The sequence below is a fragment of the Phyllostomus discolor genome, chromosome 2 (assembly GCF_004126475.2).
Source record: "Phyllostomus discolor isolate MPI-MPIP mPhyDis1 chromosome 2, mPhyDis1.pri.v3, whole genome shotgun sequence".
In the NCBI taxonomy this organism is placed as follows: Eukaryota; Metazoa; Chordata; class Mammalia; order Chiroptera; family Phyllostomidae; genus Phyllostomus; species Phyllostomus discolor.
Window position 1 is genome coordinate 2,366,770 of NC_040904.2, and position 15,302 is coordinate 2,382,071.

Here is a 15,302-nt window from a genome sequence, read left to right on the forward strand (position 1 = left end):
CCCACAAAAACTCCTTACCCATTAAGCCATTCCTCCCCTCCCCGCCCCCCTCATCAGCACTTAGCCCCCGCTAATTTGTATTCTGTCCGTGAGAGTCTGCCTGCTCTGGCCCTTCTCTGCAAACGGAGTCGTGCAGTGGACAGCCGTCTGTGTCTGGCTCTCACGTACCACTGCTTTCAGGGTGCGTCGGAGCTACAGTGCGAGTTAGCACGGTACTCCCTTTTATGGCTGCATAACATCCCATTACATGCCCATTCCTCACTTGGGTGGTTTCTACTTTTTGGCCATTATGAACAATTTTTCTACAAGCATGTATTTTATTGATTATGCTATTACAGTGGTCCCAATTTTTCCCCTTTGCCCCCCTCCACCTGGTACCCCCATTCCCTCCAGCAATTCCGCCCCCCCCCCCCAATTCATGTTCATGGGTCATACATACAAGTCCTTGGGCTTCTTCATTTCCTGTACTGTTCTTAATGTCCCCGTCTATTTCGTACCTACCAATTGATACTTCTTAATCCCTGCACCTTTTCTCCCATTCTCCCCCGCCCCACTGATAACCTTCCGAATGATCTCCATATCTGTGGCTTTGTTTCTGTTCTGGTCGTTTGCTTTATATTCAGTTGGTCGTAGTTGTGACTTTATTGCCATTTTAATGTTCATGATGTTGATCATTTTCTTAGATAAGTCCCTTTAACATTTCATATAATAATGGCTTGATGATGATGAACTCCTTTGGCTTTACCTCTTCTGGGACCTCCTCTGGGAAGCTCTTACCTGCCCTTCCATTCTAAATGATAGCTTTGCTGGATAGAGTGATCTAGGTTGTAGGTCCTTGCTTTTCATCACTTTGAATACTTTTTTTAAACATTTCATTTATTTATTTTTAGAGAGAGGAGAAGGGAAAGAGAAAGAAAGGGAGCGAAACATTAATGTGTGGTTGCCTCTCATGCGCCCCCTACTGGGGACCTGGCCTGCCACCCAGGCATGTGCCCTGACTGGGAATCAATCCTAGGCCACACTCAATCAACAGAGCTACACCAGCCAGGGTGTGAATACTTCTTGCCAGTCCCTTCTAGCCTACAAAGTTTCTTTTGAGAAATCAGCTGACAGTCTTACAGGAACTCCTTTGTAGATAACTGTCTCCTCTTAAGATTCTTTATCTTTAAACTTTGGCCTTTTAATTTTAATGTGTCTTGGAGTGGGCCTCTTTGGATCCATCTTGTTTGGGACTCTCTGTGCTTCCTGTACTTGTATGTCTGTTTCCATCACCAAATTAGGGAAGTTTTCTTTCCTTATTTTTTCAAATACATTTTCAGTTTCTTGCTCTTTCTCTTCTACTGCTGGCATTCCTATGATTCAAATGATGGTACTTTTGAAGATGTCCCAGAGACTCCTTAGCCTACCCTCATTTTTTTTAGATTCTTTTTTCTTCTTGCTGTTTTTTGTTTTTTTTTTAAGATTTTAGTTTTAGAGGGGAAGGAAGAGAGAAAGAGAGGGAAAGAAGCACAATGTACGATTGCCTCTCACACGCCCCCTACTGGGGATCTGGCCCCCAGCCCAGGCCTGTGCCTTGACTGGGAATTGAAGCTTCGACCCTTTGGTTTGCAGGCTGGCGCTCAACCCACTGAGCCCCACCAGCCAGAGCTCTCCTAGCTGTTCTGATTAAATGTTTTTTTTCTTCCTTTTGTTCCAGATCATTGATTTGATTCTTGGTTTTATCCCCTCTACTGTTGGCTGTCTGTAAATTTTTCTTTATTTCACTTAGTGTAACCTTCGTTTCTGCCTGGGTCTTTTTTATGCTGTTGAAGTACCCAGTAAGTTCCTTGAGCATCCAATCACCAGCGTTTTGAACTCTGCATGTGATAGATTGCTTATGTCCATTTCATTTAGTTCTTCTTCTGGATTTTTGTTTTGTTTTTTCATTTGGGCCATGTATCTTTGTCTCCTCGTTTTGGCAGCCTCCGTGTGTTTGTTTCTGTGTATTAGGCAGAGCTGCTCTGACCCCTGTCTCAGTGTGGCCTATTATAGAAAGGTGCACTGGTAAGTTGGATCGGGCAGCACCTTAGGTAATCGCGGGGTGACCCGAGTAGTGGCTCTGTGGCTCTGTGTAGGGGAGGGCTCAGAGAGAGGAGAGGACAGTGCCACTGCCTGGCCTCTGGGGTTTGTCCGGGAGGAAGCTGTCTCCTGGCACTCGCCCTGACGCCAGTCACTTCAGTTTCTCCCCTTACGGCACTGGGGCCCTTCCAGCTGTTGCCCTGGTACTGAAGCCCAGAGGGCGTGAGTCTGTTGCAGGCCCTTTAAGAGGAGAGTCTTGAGAATCTTGCAGTTTCTTCTGCCACCCCAACCCCCATTAGTTTTTACAGCCAGAAGTTACGGGGACTTACCTTCCTGGTGCTAGAACCCTGGGCTAGAACCCTGGAGCTAGAACCCTGGGCTGCGTGATCTGGTGTGGGGCTGGGGCCTCTCACTCCCGAGGTATCCCTCCCAGTTTTTATCCACCACATGGGTGGGGGACCGCCCATTCTGTATCTCCGTGCCTCTTAGCGCCTCTCCGCATCTCTGTGTCTCTGCCCCTCCTACCCGTCCGGATGGATGTGGCTTGTGTAGTTCCTTGGTTGTTGTACTTCCATACAGCTTAGTTTTCTGATGCATCTGGGTGATATTCGTCTTGTGGTCTAGTTGTAATTTTTGCTGTGGTTGTGCAAGGAGGCGAACCGTGGTGTTTACCTGTGCCTCCATCTTCACCTAACTAGTGTAATTGTTTTTAACCACTGTAATGGTATCATACTAATGTTATTCCTTTTTTTTTTCCACTTTAAAAAATATGTCTAGGAAATGTTCCCTACATTGTATGTAAGGGCTCCAAAATCTGGTACCATACCTGGCGAGGGGCCAAGCTAATCTCTTGTCTGTCTTTCCACTTTTAGTGTATTGCTGCAGAGCCAATGCCATGATTCTCTCATGTGAATGAAATATATTTTAAAGATGTGAAATTTTTAAAAAATGAATACTTTGGTTTCAATTTCTGATGGTTGCTTTAGAAAACTTGTAGCCATAAGCTGCCTCATATTCAGGCAGGTCCTCATAGGATTTTAATCTCCTGAATGAACAACCAAGATACAGGTAACCTTCCCTTCTTCCATGTAAGACAGAGAAGACACGTTAGAGTGTTTATTTGGAATTATTTATAGGCACCGACCGTGCGCCAGGCACTTGCAGGGTAGCTGGAGGATGGGTGCACAGGAAGCACCGTGCTGGAGAACACGGGGGGCGGTGCCAGGTGCCCCGCCGGAGAGGCAGCCTTGAAGGAGCTGGTGCTGCCAGAGACATTGCAGAGCCCGCTGTGAGCAAAGGAAATGAATGATGTGGGTGATGAAGGTCACAAGCTTTTAAGATGAGTGTTCCTGTAAAACCTCTCATCCACTTAAATGGCATAAAGCACAGAAGCAATTGCTATTAATTTACAGGGGAAGTCTTTGAGTGTTCCCAGACCCATAAAATAACCTACCGAATCATACCACATGTGCTTAACCGCATCTAGTGTCATGCTATGCCAAACACCCTTATAAGTTCTCCCAGGCCTTTCTGACGCCTGAGGACAGACACAGGCTGCTGACGATGTGCAAAGTAAATGGAGGCGAGGCGCAGGTGCCCAAGACACGGCTCAGAGCCCGGCAGCTGGCTGCCAAGATGCCGAGTGGGCGCCCAGGGAAGGCGTTCAGGGGCCCTCTCGCTGCCCGGGCGGCGCTGCCTTTGTAACGGCTCTCTGCAGAGCAAACACAGGGTTCTCTTCTCTCTCTTCTCTTCTCTTCTCTTCTCTTCTCTCTTCTCTTTCTTTCTTTTTTTTTCATAAAAGCAAGAGTCCTCTCAGATTTCTTTCAGGTAGTGAAGACAGGCACTAATTGTAGGTCTTTCCTAAAAGTGAGGTGATGTAACTCGAACTTCCAAAAAGAGGAGGAGGCTTACTACTTCCTCATTTGATGGAAGAAAGTGTTTGTTTGTTTTTTCAGTTTTTCTGGGTGTTTGGTTTGATTTTATTAGATTTAAGACATTTTTTGCTCTTTATGAGTCAGTAAATAAGGAGGAACAATTTTATTTGGCCCATTAAGCATTAAAGGCAAAAACAGTTGAATTTTAACAGTCAGATGAGCCTGTCTGTTCTTATTTTATGTAAATATAATAGCCTTTATAAACATTCCCTTTTTCCCTTAGAAGTCATACTGTATAAGTTTTGTTTTGCTCTTTTGGAGTAGAATTTCTTGTAATGTTTAAAAATATTTCATCCTTAAAAGACTTACTGGCTGTTAACATTTATTAAGAGACATTGTGTAGCGCAAGAACTGAAAAATCAATAAAGCTTTTAACGTGTGTCGCATTAACAGGCTGCAAAACGAGAACTCGAGCGGCAGCGGCAGCTCGAATGGGAACGGAATCGGAGACAAGAGCTATTAAACCAAAGAAACAAAGAGCAAGAAGACATAGTTGTCCTGAAGGCAAAGAAGAAGACTTTGGAATTTGAATTAGAAGCTCTCGTGAGTGAAGTTTGATTATGCTTTGGGAATATATTAACATCGAACAGCCAAAATGGTAATAATACTGCTTTTCATTTGTTAAAGAATGATAAAAAGCATCAACTGGAAGGAAAACTTCAGGATATCAGGTGTCGACTGACCACCCAAAGGCAAGAAATCGAGAGCACGAACAAGTCCAGAGAGTTGAGGATTGCTGAGATCACGCACCTGCAGCAGCAGTTACAGGTGAGGAAGCGCGCGCCCGGTCGGCTCGGGCCGCATCGGACCGTCACCGCGCACGAGGCCCCAGGCAGTCACATGGAGCAGACAGGGGCCGGGCCTAGAAACAGGCTGCCGGGGAGGCGGCCTCGGACACGTTCGCTGCACACTGCCAGCGGCTGGGCCAGGTGCCCTCGGCCCTGTGGGACCAGCGTGAGCAGCGGTGGGCGGTGGGGGGCGGGGAGACCCTTGCATTCGCTTTGCAGGGCAGGCAGACGCTAACAGTAAGCTCAGTAAGCCCCCTCTCAGACAGTGAAGAGTGCGCAGGGAAGAGATGGTCCTGGGAGGAGGGTGGGCTGTGATTTGTAGATGAGGTGGTCCCGACAGGCCTCTCTGTGAGGCTCCCTCTGAGCAAGGACGTGAGATGAGCGGCGAAGCCGTGTGGACGCCCGGCAGAGCCGGCCCGGGTCGGGAAACCGCGGTGCCCGCGCCCCGCGGCTGCAGCAGGAGCCCGCGGTGGTTGGCGCGGGTGGCGGCGCGTCACGTAGGGCCCGTAGTCCATCGCGGGACTTCGGCTTCTCCGTGACAGTGACAGTGACAGTGGAGAAGTGCAGTTTCAGTGTCTAGGGGGAGCATGGGAGATACACACACACACACACACACACACACACATAAAACAGTTGGGGGCACAGTGGAGCGCTACTCCCACGTTACTACCTGTGCAAAGTTGACACCGAGTTGTCATAACGTCACCTGTTGGTTTCAGTTGTTGAGTTGGCAGGGGGCGTTGAGTTCCTGTAGACACTGTTCTGCGTATCATTACTTTTGAACTTTTAACTTCTTTTTTAAATAAGTGATATTTTTATTGGATTTCATTATTATTTTTAAAGATTTTAGTTATTTATTTTTAGAGAGGGAAGGGAGGGAAAGAGAGAGGGAAACGTCAATGTGTGGTTGCTGGGGGCCATGGCCTGCAACCCAGGCATGTGCTCTGACTGGGAATCGAACCTGCAATGCTTTGGTTCGCAGCCCACGCTCAGTCCACTGAGCTACGCCAGCCAGGGCTGAACCTTTAACTTTTACCTCACCTTCCTCTCAGTGTGATGATTTTGACATCCATTTTGTTGAGTGAGTCATTAGTTTGTTCTTTTCCATCAGTGAGTAGTGTTTCTTCATTTATCCATTCACCTGTTGATTGACATTTAGGTTCTTCCCAGTTCTGGACTTTTCATGAACAAAACTGCAGTGATCATTTATGTATAGGTCTTTATGTGGAAGTAGGTTTTATTTCTGTTGGTTAAACTTTAGGAGTGGAATTTCTGTGTCATGTAAGTGTATGCTTAACCCTATAAGAAACTATCAAACTGTTTTGAAAGTGGTTGTACCATTTTACATTCTCACCAGCAGTGTATGTTACTTCAGGTTTTCCTCATCCTTGCCAACACTTGGTGTTGTTATCATTTTTAATTTTAACATTTCTGCTTGGTGTGTAACTATCTCGGTTGGCTTTCATTTGCATTGCCCTGAAGGCCTACTGCCGCGGGGCGTCACTTCGTATGGGTATTGGCCTGTGTCTTCTCGTGTGTGTGTTCTGCGGATGGCTCCTCGGCCCTTTATTAACTATAGGGTTGTGTCACAGAGTTTTTACTCCGGTAACAAGCCCTTTGTTGGGTGTATGCTTTGCAAGTATTTCTACCCAGTCTGTGGCTTGCCTTTTTTCTTTTTTTTTTTGCAATGATGTTTCGTAAAGAACAAGTTTGAAATTTTGATGAAGTTTACTTGTTAATTGTTTTCTTTGATGGTTCATGGTTTTTGTCTTCTATCTAAAAGAAAATCTTTGGCTTGCCTAAGATTATAGATATTTTCTCTTATGTTTTCTTCCGGGCCTTTGTTGTTTTATTTACAAGTTTAAGTTTATGATGAATTTTGGGTTGATTTTTATACAAATATAAGGTAAGAGATGAGGTTAATTTTTTCCCATACCATAACCTACTTGTTCTATAAACAGTTATTGAAAACACTGCCACTTTTCCCACTGAATCACCTTGGTAGCCGTTGAAAGTCCATTGGCCTTTCTGGAAGTCTTTTCTGGACCGTGTTCTGTTCCACTGATCTACGGCTGGCTTTTCACCAGTACCTCGGTCTGGTGCTGATGGTAGCTTTTTAATAATTTTTGAAATCAACTACTGGGAGATCTTCAATATTCTGGTTTTTTTCCAAATGATTTTCGCTATTTTAGGTCCTTTACATTTCCATGTAAGTTTCAGAATCCGCTTGTTAGTTTTTACAAAGACACTTAGCATTCTGATTGCTGTGTCATAAAATTTACAAATTTGGGAGGAATTGACAACTTGACAATATTGAGTCGTACAGTACATTACTCAATTTTATTTAGGTGGTTATAAATTTTGCTCAACGGTGTTTTGCCATTTTCAGCGTGTAAGTCCTGTACATATTTTGTAAAGTTTGTCCGTAAGTATTTCTTGTGGTTGTCTTTTTTCCTTAACGGCACTGATCGCAGCCTCCAGTACTGTATCGAAGGAACTGGTGAGAGTCGCCCTGGTCCTCGCGGGGCAGGTTCGGTCTCTCCCCTTTCAGTGTGTGTGACGTCACCGGTCCGTGTCTGGGTTCGGTGTCAGGGCACTAAGCACGGAAGTAAGTTGGAGAGTTTTCTTTTCTTTCTTCTAAAAATGTTTGTGTTGAAAAGGTGTTTCTTCTTTGAGTTTTTGGCGACACTCACAAATGAAGCTTTGTGGAGGAAGATCTTTCTGTGTGGTAGCCCTTTTCATGGCACATTTTATTCAGTAAATACAGGGCTATTCAGATTTCGCGTTTCTTCTTGAATCTCTTGATAATTTCTGTATTTCGGTGAATTTGTCCATTGCATCCGAGTGGCCAGGTTTGTCTGTGTAAAGCGGCTCACGATACTCTCTCACTGCTCCCCGGGGCTCGGCGGTGTGTGTGGTGGTGCCACGGCTTCCGTGCCTGGTGTCGGAGGTCTCTCGCTCCCGTCCCCCCTCCCGCTCGCCCTCCTCTGCAACCCCCTTCTGCCTTTCTTCTCTCCTCTGTCAGTCTGGCTAGTGGTGGGTCTGTTACACTGAGTCTTTTTACATTTCTCATTGTGTTTTTCCCATTACCATTCACCCCCCACGCCCTGTTTCACTTCCCCCGACCCCCCACCCCCACCCAGACCACACTGTCGGCCGTGTCCGTGCGTTCTTCACCCTTTTTTTTTCTTTTTTGCTCAATCACTCCACTCTGTGGTGTGTTTGTTTTCTGTTTCATGTGCCAAGGCTTTTTACTCCTTCTATCTGCCTATTTTCGGTTTCATTTGTTTACTGTTAGCTTCACCAGGTGGGAGCTCACGGCGCTGCGCCGGCCCTTTGTGTGTCTGCTGTGTTTGCACACTCATTCCAGACCTTTCTTTGTCGCCTTTGCTGTTTTTCCTTTGATGAGTTATTTAGAATTATGCTGTTTGGTTTCCAGATACTTGGATTTTTTTCCAGCTATTTTACTGATTACTGATTTGTCATGATCTGTGAGCATTCTCTGTGATTTCAGTCCTTGTTAATCCTTGTAGCTTTATTGAGACTTACTGGGTGGCTCCGCATATGATCTGTTTGGCGACTATTTCCTGTCACTTGGAAAGAATGTGCTCTGCCTTGCAGTCGGGCGGGCGGCCCTCACGTCAGTCAGGTCCAGTTGACTCGTGGCAGCGTCTGCGAGGCCGTCCTTCGTGACTTCCTCAGCTGCTGCGAGATGGGTGTTGAGATCTATCATTTGTCTAAATCTGTGTGCTTTTCCCTCATTCCTTTCCCGCTGTTTCGTGTGGTTTGGAGTCCTAATCAAAAGGAGATACTGGGGTATGACACGAGGTGAATAGCATCAGATGTTCACTGCTAGAAATTGTTTGAAAATATTAAAAAATGCACACACTTTTTAAAAGCATATTCTTCTGTGTTCCAGCTCTCTTTATAAGTCTTTTGTTAACTCTCTATCAGAGATTTCATAAAATATTCCCTTGGAATATTTATTAGCTCACTGAGACCAAACACATTTTCATGAAAGGTTGATACTTAGCACGCTCACTTATTGACACTGAAGCACAAATCAGGGTTCCTGGAAGGGTGGGGAGGCGACAACAGCTTGAAGAAGCCCAGGTGCACAGTAGGTAAGGCCGCGTTGGTCCCCGTTCCTCCCTGGAGCCAGCAGACGCTTGCGACGCAGACGCGTCAGGTAGCCCTCCACTGACTGACTCCGGAAACCTGGGTGTCGCGTTCATCTGAGCAAAGGGACCTGAGTGGTCCCGGCCAAGCTTCATCTTGGTGCTTAATGGTTTGTTTTGGCTCAGAAAAGAAACTCGGGCATGGGGTACGTGGGCTGGCCCCAGTGTAGGGAGACCAGGGAAGCTCGGGCGGCTTCTTTGGGAAAATGTCTGACTTGTGTATTCTGTTCTGCCCAGATTTGGGGGGAGGGTGTGTGCGGATTATTCCTATGAGAAGATGCTTCCAAATCCTCCCTAGTAAGCTAATAAATCTCTCTACCATTTGGACAAGTAGCACAGAAAGATTTATAAACACGAGCCTGTCTATATGTAAGGATGCTTGTTCCACAAAGGATGTAACCTGTGATGGGAATTTTAAGGTAGTTCTCTTCGACCAAAAGTCAATTTTAGAAATCTTTTAAAATTCAAGGTAAATAGAGAAGTTAAATATTCCTTATTATATACTGGAAAGGCTATCATTTTTCTGAAATGTATACAAACTGGATAGGATAATTTCAGCTGAACTTAAGCAAATACAGGGCCTGACAAGTCATCCATGAACACTCCCAGTACCCTGTTACCATGTGGTTTGGGCTTTTTTTCTTATGTTGGTTAAAAAATAGTTGGCTCAAGACTTTTTGTGGACCTTGTTAAAATTGCAGCTCTGTCCCGGGTGGTGGAAAAACTTGTGGCAGCTAAGATTCCAGTGGTTAAAAATCGCCTTGATTTGTGTTTCCAACTTAAGGTGCGTGGTAAACCTCAGCTGAGCCCTATTAAGTATCAAAGTTCGGGGTAGAACGGTTTCTGTTCAGCCGCTGAGGCGGTTGACCAGCTACAGGGTCGTCGCAGTCACACGGGATCCCAGCGGAGAGGTCGTTCCTCACTTCCAGTTCTCTCCACCGAGTGCATTTTTTAGAGCTTATTCATAGGCAGTAAGTCAACAAAAATGTAAGCAGTATCAAGGGAGCTATGATGGTCTTAGCTGTACTTCAGCGGAAAGCATTTGGCGAGCAGTTGGTTCCGTGGGCAGAAAGCAGGCCTCTCTCTGCCTGGTGATTCAGTGCTGTCTCTGCCCCGAGGGCTTGGGCAGGGGAGGGGGGAGCCCGGGGCGCAGGAGGCGGGCTGCGGGGTCCCGACGGGGACGGGCTCCCGTTCCTCACTGTCGTCTTCCTCCTCCCCCCCAGGAGTCCCAGCAGATGCTTGGAAGGCTCATTCCAGAAAAACAGATACTCAGTGACCAGTTGAAGCAAGTTCAGCAAAACAGTTTGCACAGTAGGTGTTTGTTTTAAATTTGCCCGTCCTGCCTTTTACTGGCAGGAACTTCCTTACCTGGACGAATATTAAAAATCCTTTTCCCCACCGCCAGTTTGATTTTCTGGTCTCGCGATGATGTTTCCCTGACACAGGAGATTCGCTTCTCACACTCAAGAGGGCCCTGGAGGCGAAAGAGCTAGCTCGTCAGCAGCTCCGAGACCAGCTGGACGAAGTCGAGAAGGAAACTAGATCCAAACTGCAGGAGATCGACATTTTCAACAATCAGCTGAAGGTAACCGCTCTGCGTCTTCCCGCACGTGTGCCCTGCCCCCTGGGTTCCCTCACCGGCTGGATGGTGAGTGACACTTAGCCCCAGCCAGGAGAATGTATCGTGCCGGTTGGTCGGCCTTCGGGAAAGCCCCCACAGTTACGGAGGGGCAGTGTGTCCTCTAAGACGTCACAGCGAATTGGCATCCGTGACTTACGGCTGAGTGGGCGGCCCTGACACGGCGTCCGTCTTTCACCAGACCCCATGTCTGTGTGTCTCCGTCCTTTTGTCCGCTGACGACATCGAGTTGAACTCCAGAGCTGGGCTCCAGAACCTTCCCCTCTCCCGTGTTCTTGGGGGACCACTAAACAGGGACTTTTCTCTTCTAGAACTAAGAATTGGTCTGCCACTTCTTACCTTCAGGGTTGTCCTTGAGTGTAGGTCTTTATTTTGTTACCTCGTATTTTAAAGTTTTATTGTTCAACAGAGTAATTGCCTTGTCTCTGGCCAGAAGAGGTGGATGGTTTTGTCACACTCACACAGTCAAGTTCGGACAGTGCCAGAGCCCGTGGGGAGGGGGGTGGTGGTCACCACGCCCCCGCTCTGGTCCGGGTTTTCGGGGTGGCTGCACCCCTCATCTTCAGAACACTGGCTCCCAGTGAGAGCGGCCTGCAGGCAGCTGGGCCATCTTCATCAGCGGTCACGTGGTTGAGATTAAGGAGACAGTGGAATTTTTATAATTGTGTTCATATAAAAAAACTGGATTTTACACTTTCCCCAAATACTTCATTTCCTAGTTTAAAATCTTTTATACTTAATTTTGGCTAATTTAGCTTTTGTAACTAGGAAAAAGCAAAACTCTTGTTTTTATTTTTTCTTACTAAAAATAGAAAGAAAATAGGACGCATATTTGAGATTTTTAGCTGACCTTTGAATTGAGATCCTAGGCCAAGTTGTCTAGTCATCTGAGTTTTGACATATTTGTGCCTTTCTCTTTTTTTCCGGAATAATAGGCAATGAACTTTTCTCAGTCGTACAATTCTAGGAAAGTGCTCTTAGGGGAAATTTATTTGAGCCAACTTAGTGATTTTCTTCACTTCTCTCTCTTGCTTACACAGAGTGTGTGCACGTGTGTGCACATACGCATGCATGCATGTGCACATGTGCTATATGTATGTTCTATACCTGTACATGTATGAGCACACGTGGTGTGTACGAGTGGGAAGCACGGCTGTAGGTTCTTCATCTTCGGCATAAGCACATTAACGCTCACTATGATGCGCTGCTATTTTAAGCAAGAAGAATATGACACTGTGTGCGGCGTAGGGTGCTTTTGAACCGTCTCTTGGGATGTAAGCTGTTAAGTATTCGGGAATCTTCGGAACCCAGACCGTGGTCCAGGTTTCTGGAGAGTTCTCTGGTTTAGACATTTGACTCTCAAAACGAAGTCACGCATCAGAAAGTGGCACTCGAATGGGTGATCCTTGACGAACACCTAGATTGGTGGATGGCATCGGCTCCCCAGCTGGCCTTGCCGTCGCTGAAGAGAGCGCCCTACGAGGGCGGCGTGGGCCGCTCCGACTGCGCCCCGTTCCCCAGGGCCGCCCTCGCTGCCGGAGCGGGGCTCCTTCAGACGTAAGCCTGAAAGTCCTGTGTTTTGATACCTTCGTTGTGGAGCGCGGCAGCATGGAGCACACAGCTCAGAGCTCTCCAGCTTCGCCGGGTGGGTGCCAAGTGAAGAGGCTCCGTCCCGCGGAGACTAGCCGTGGGTTTCTTGCTGGGAAGCCGAGACCTCGTCGGCACCTGTCTGGTCGCCGTGCTGGACCGGTCCCGGCGGGAACGGCGTTTCCGGCCACGCGTTTCTGTCTGCCAGTCCGTGGCCGTCACCCTGGGCTGCGCCGTGCACCGAGACTTCTCTCTAGAGGTCCCTGTGCCCTGCGCAGACAATGCACGTCCTTCTCAGGCTGAGAATGATGAACCACCTCTGGCTCTGTGCCTCAGTTTCCCCTCATGGATGCGTGCTCAGATGAGTGTTGAAGACAGCACTGACCACTGCGTGCTAGGCTTCCTTTGTAAGAGTTAATAATCATTAGTTATTGTTAATTGTCACATATGAATAAATCTTTTCCTCGTGACAGATCGTGCATGCGATGGTGGAAATTCCTCATTATAAGCTGGGTGATGTGCTGTGTACCATAGTCTTGTCTTGATAACAATCACTGAATTTGCCACTTGGCCACGGAAATCAAGAGGCCACTCAGTGATCATCTGTGTCCGTATGCGCATTTCCATCCTGTGGGAAACAATGTCATTGTCAGTATACTGTTGCAAAAATGGACAGTATTTTATTTCTTAGCAAAGTTTGAATATTTAAGACAAATTCAGAACTAAGAATTGCATATTAAGGCATGTAAATACATGCCTTAATATACTTGGGAAATCCAGGCTTCTTAAATTAGACGTAAGAGGCTACTAGAAACAAAAGCTCTGCCTATAACTATATATGCCCTAGAAGTCGCTCCTAGGAACCCAGTTGTTGAAATGCGGAAGCCACTTACGGTGACGAAGGCTCTCGGCTTCACGAAGGCTCGTGCGCTCTTGCGTTCAGACACCTGCTTTCGTGGCGGGCTCGCTCATCGTGAGGGCAGGAAAGGCAGAAGGGTTAGCAAGCGGGAGAACAGAAGAGAGCTGGAGGAAGAACTCAGAGCAGAGTGGAAGTCGGCGGGGGGGAGTGCATGCGAAGGGAGACAGTGAGGGAAAGGAGAGCGTCCAGAAGGAGGGCGTGCGGAGGCCGCGGAGCAGTCGGTGTGGATTCAAGGAACGGTGTCGCTTCCTCTTACCGGTGGAATCGAGTTTGGCTGTTTCGTGGGTTACTGTCTCATTGTGTTCAAGATTCCATGTTATTTTTATCTGTATGATCACTTTTGAAAAGACCTCTTCTGCACAGACGTAATAAAATTCTCTCATTCAGCAGTTTGTGAGTGCGGAAACTTAACACAGATTCCTTGAATGTAGAAAAAGAATCAGAGCCCTCCCAGGACTCAAAACAGCTAACAGATGTTGCGTGATGGAGCCTGCGCCACACCCGGAGGCCAGCCAGACCCATGACAGTTGTGTCCCTCAGAATTGCGTGCATGTCAAATAATGGGACAGTGCCTTGTGGATACAGCTAAGACATGTTGGGGAAACTCAGATTTTTCAGGACAAAGTAGAGTCGTTTTTCTCTTTCTGGTGATAGGAGAGACATGAGAGAAGATTCTTGATTAGCTCTTCCTGTTGCCGAGAGGGCGGGGTTTTCTAGCCCTGTTCCCTTCCTGCCCACCTGTCTCCTGGCCCCTGCCCATGCCCACGGGCCTCGGTGCATTCCTCTCTGGCTCTCTCGGGCGCCGAGGGCGCACTGGCTGCCAGCCTGTGCCTGGGGAGCTGGACTTCTCTTTGGTTGGCTGCTGACTTCAGATTTAGAAGTAACATTTAAGTATTTCTTTAAATATTAGTATACCCCTTCTTGGAATTTAAGTAGCCAGTCAGTATGTTTTTTGTACTTCTAATGTATCAAGAATGAGTAAATTTAATAATTTTGTGGTAAATAGAATATCAGTTTACCCTGATTTTGGTACCGTTTCTATGTTTTGAAATACTTAGTTATTTTTCAGATTTTTCCACACAGATGCAAACAAGTTCCCCTGTCCTCATTGGGTTTGGTGATTGGCTTTTAAAATCGCTTTAATTTGTTTTACAACCAACTAATTGGGATAAGTTACTGTAATTTAAGACTCAAAAGGCCTTATAAAAATTATGATATTTTATGCTACTTAATATCCATGGATGAGAAATACGTGATGTTTATTTATATAAAAGCACTTCTCTGTGGGTATGAGGTTTAGACAAGACAATACCTGATGTTTCTGATGCTGGTACCTAGATCGATTTTTTTGTGAGGTCAATTTAATATGAACACTGAAGATTATTGTAAATGTAAGGGATGTGACCTTACTTTGATTCGCAGTGCTGCGTCCTTGAATTTCAAGTAACCAGGGTGTGTTTGTTTCTGTCTCTCCTTTCTGAGACAGCCTGAGGCAAAAACCAGAAGCAGAGTTACACAATCAAATTAGCAATAAATTTCCATTAATTACTGCTCTTTCCTAGACCCTTATTGCTGTTTTTTTCTCTCTTTACAAGCATTTATGCAAAGTAGTGTTCATGCAAAGGGGTCCTCTCAGATGGAGACTTCTTTACGTTTCAAGCAGTGTCACTTCACGTAACACATCTGTTTGTGAGTCTCTCTAAAACTGAGTGAAAGAGAAACAGCTTTGAAATCAGGTGATTCTGTGCCCCTGGCAAAGCCGTGGAACAGCCGGCTCCAGTAAACTTGAAAGTGAGCCATGTTCTCAGGGCATCTTCTTCTTTTTTTTTTTTAAGATTTTATTTATTTTATATTTTAGAGAGGGTAAGGGAGAGAGGAGAGAAACATCATTGTGTGGTTGCCTCTCACGTGCCCCCTACTGGCCTACACCCCAGGCACGTGCCCTGGACTGGGAGTCGAACCAGCGACCCTTTGATTTGCAGGCCAGCACTCAACCACTGAGCCACACCGGCCGGGTTTACCTTCTTGAGTATTTAATTTGTGAAGCATATTGCTTTAGGAATACTTGGGCCGTATGCCATCGATGGGCAGAGATGCTTTATGGTGATAGTATCTTAATTCCTCAGGGGAGATCAGTGGCTTTTCCTCTTCGGTTGAAGGAGCAAAGTTGAAAGCAGGCTGATTGTCGTTTATCTTGAC

At 46.4% G+C, this 15,302-nt stretch overlaps 1 protein-coding gene across 5 annotated transcripts in view; it reads left to right on the forward strand.

The window, feature by feature from the left end:
* The window catches only part of ITSN1 (intersectin 1), a 176,565-nt gene that overhangs the window by 85,731 nt on the left and 75,532 nt on the right, over positions 1 to 15,302 (forward strand). For all 5 annotated transcript variants that reach the window (XM_036017209.1, XM_028503923.2, XM_036017208.1 and 2 more), the window contains exons 13-16: positions 4,386 to 4,535; positions 4,620 to 4,760; positions 10,182 to 10,269; positions 10,404 to 10,543. In XM_036017209.1, coding sequence (XP_035873102.1) covers positions 4,386 to 4,535; positions 4,620 to 4,760; positions 10,182 to 10,269; positions 10,404 to 10,543 — 519 coding nt within the window. The remainder of the gene's footprint in view (positions 1 to 4,385; positions 4,536 to 4,619; positions 4,761 to 10,181; positions 10,270 to 10,403; positions 10,544 to 15,302) is intronic.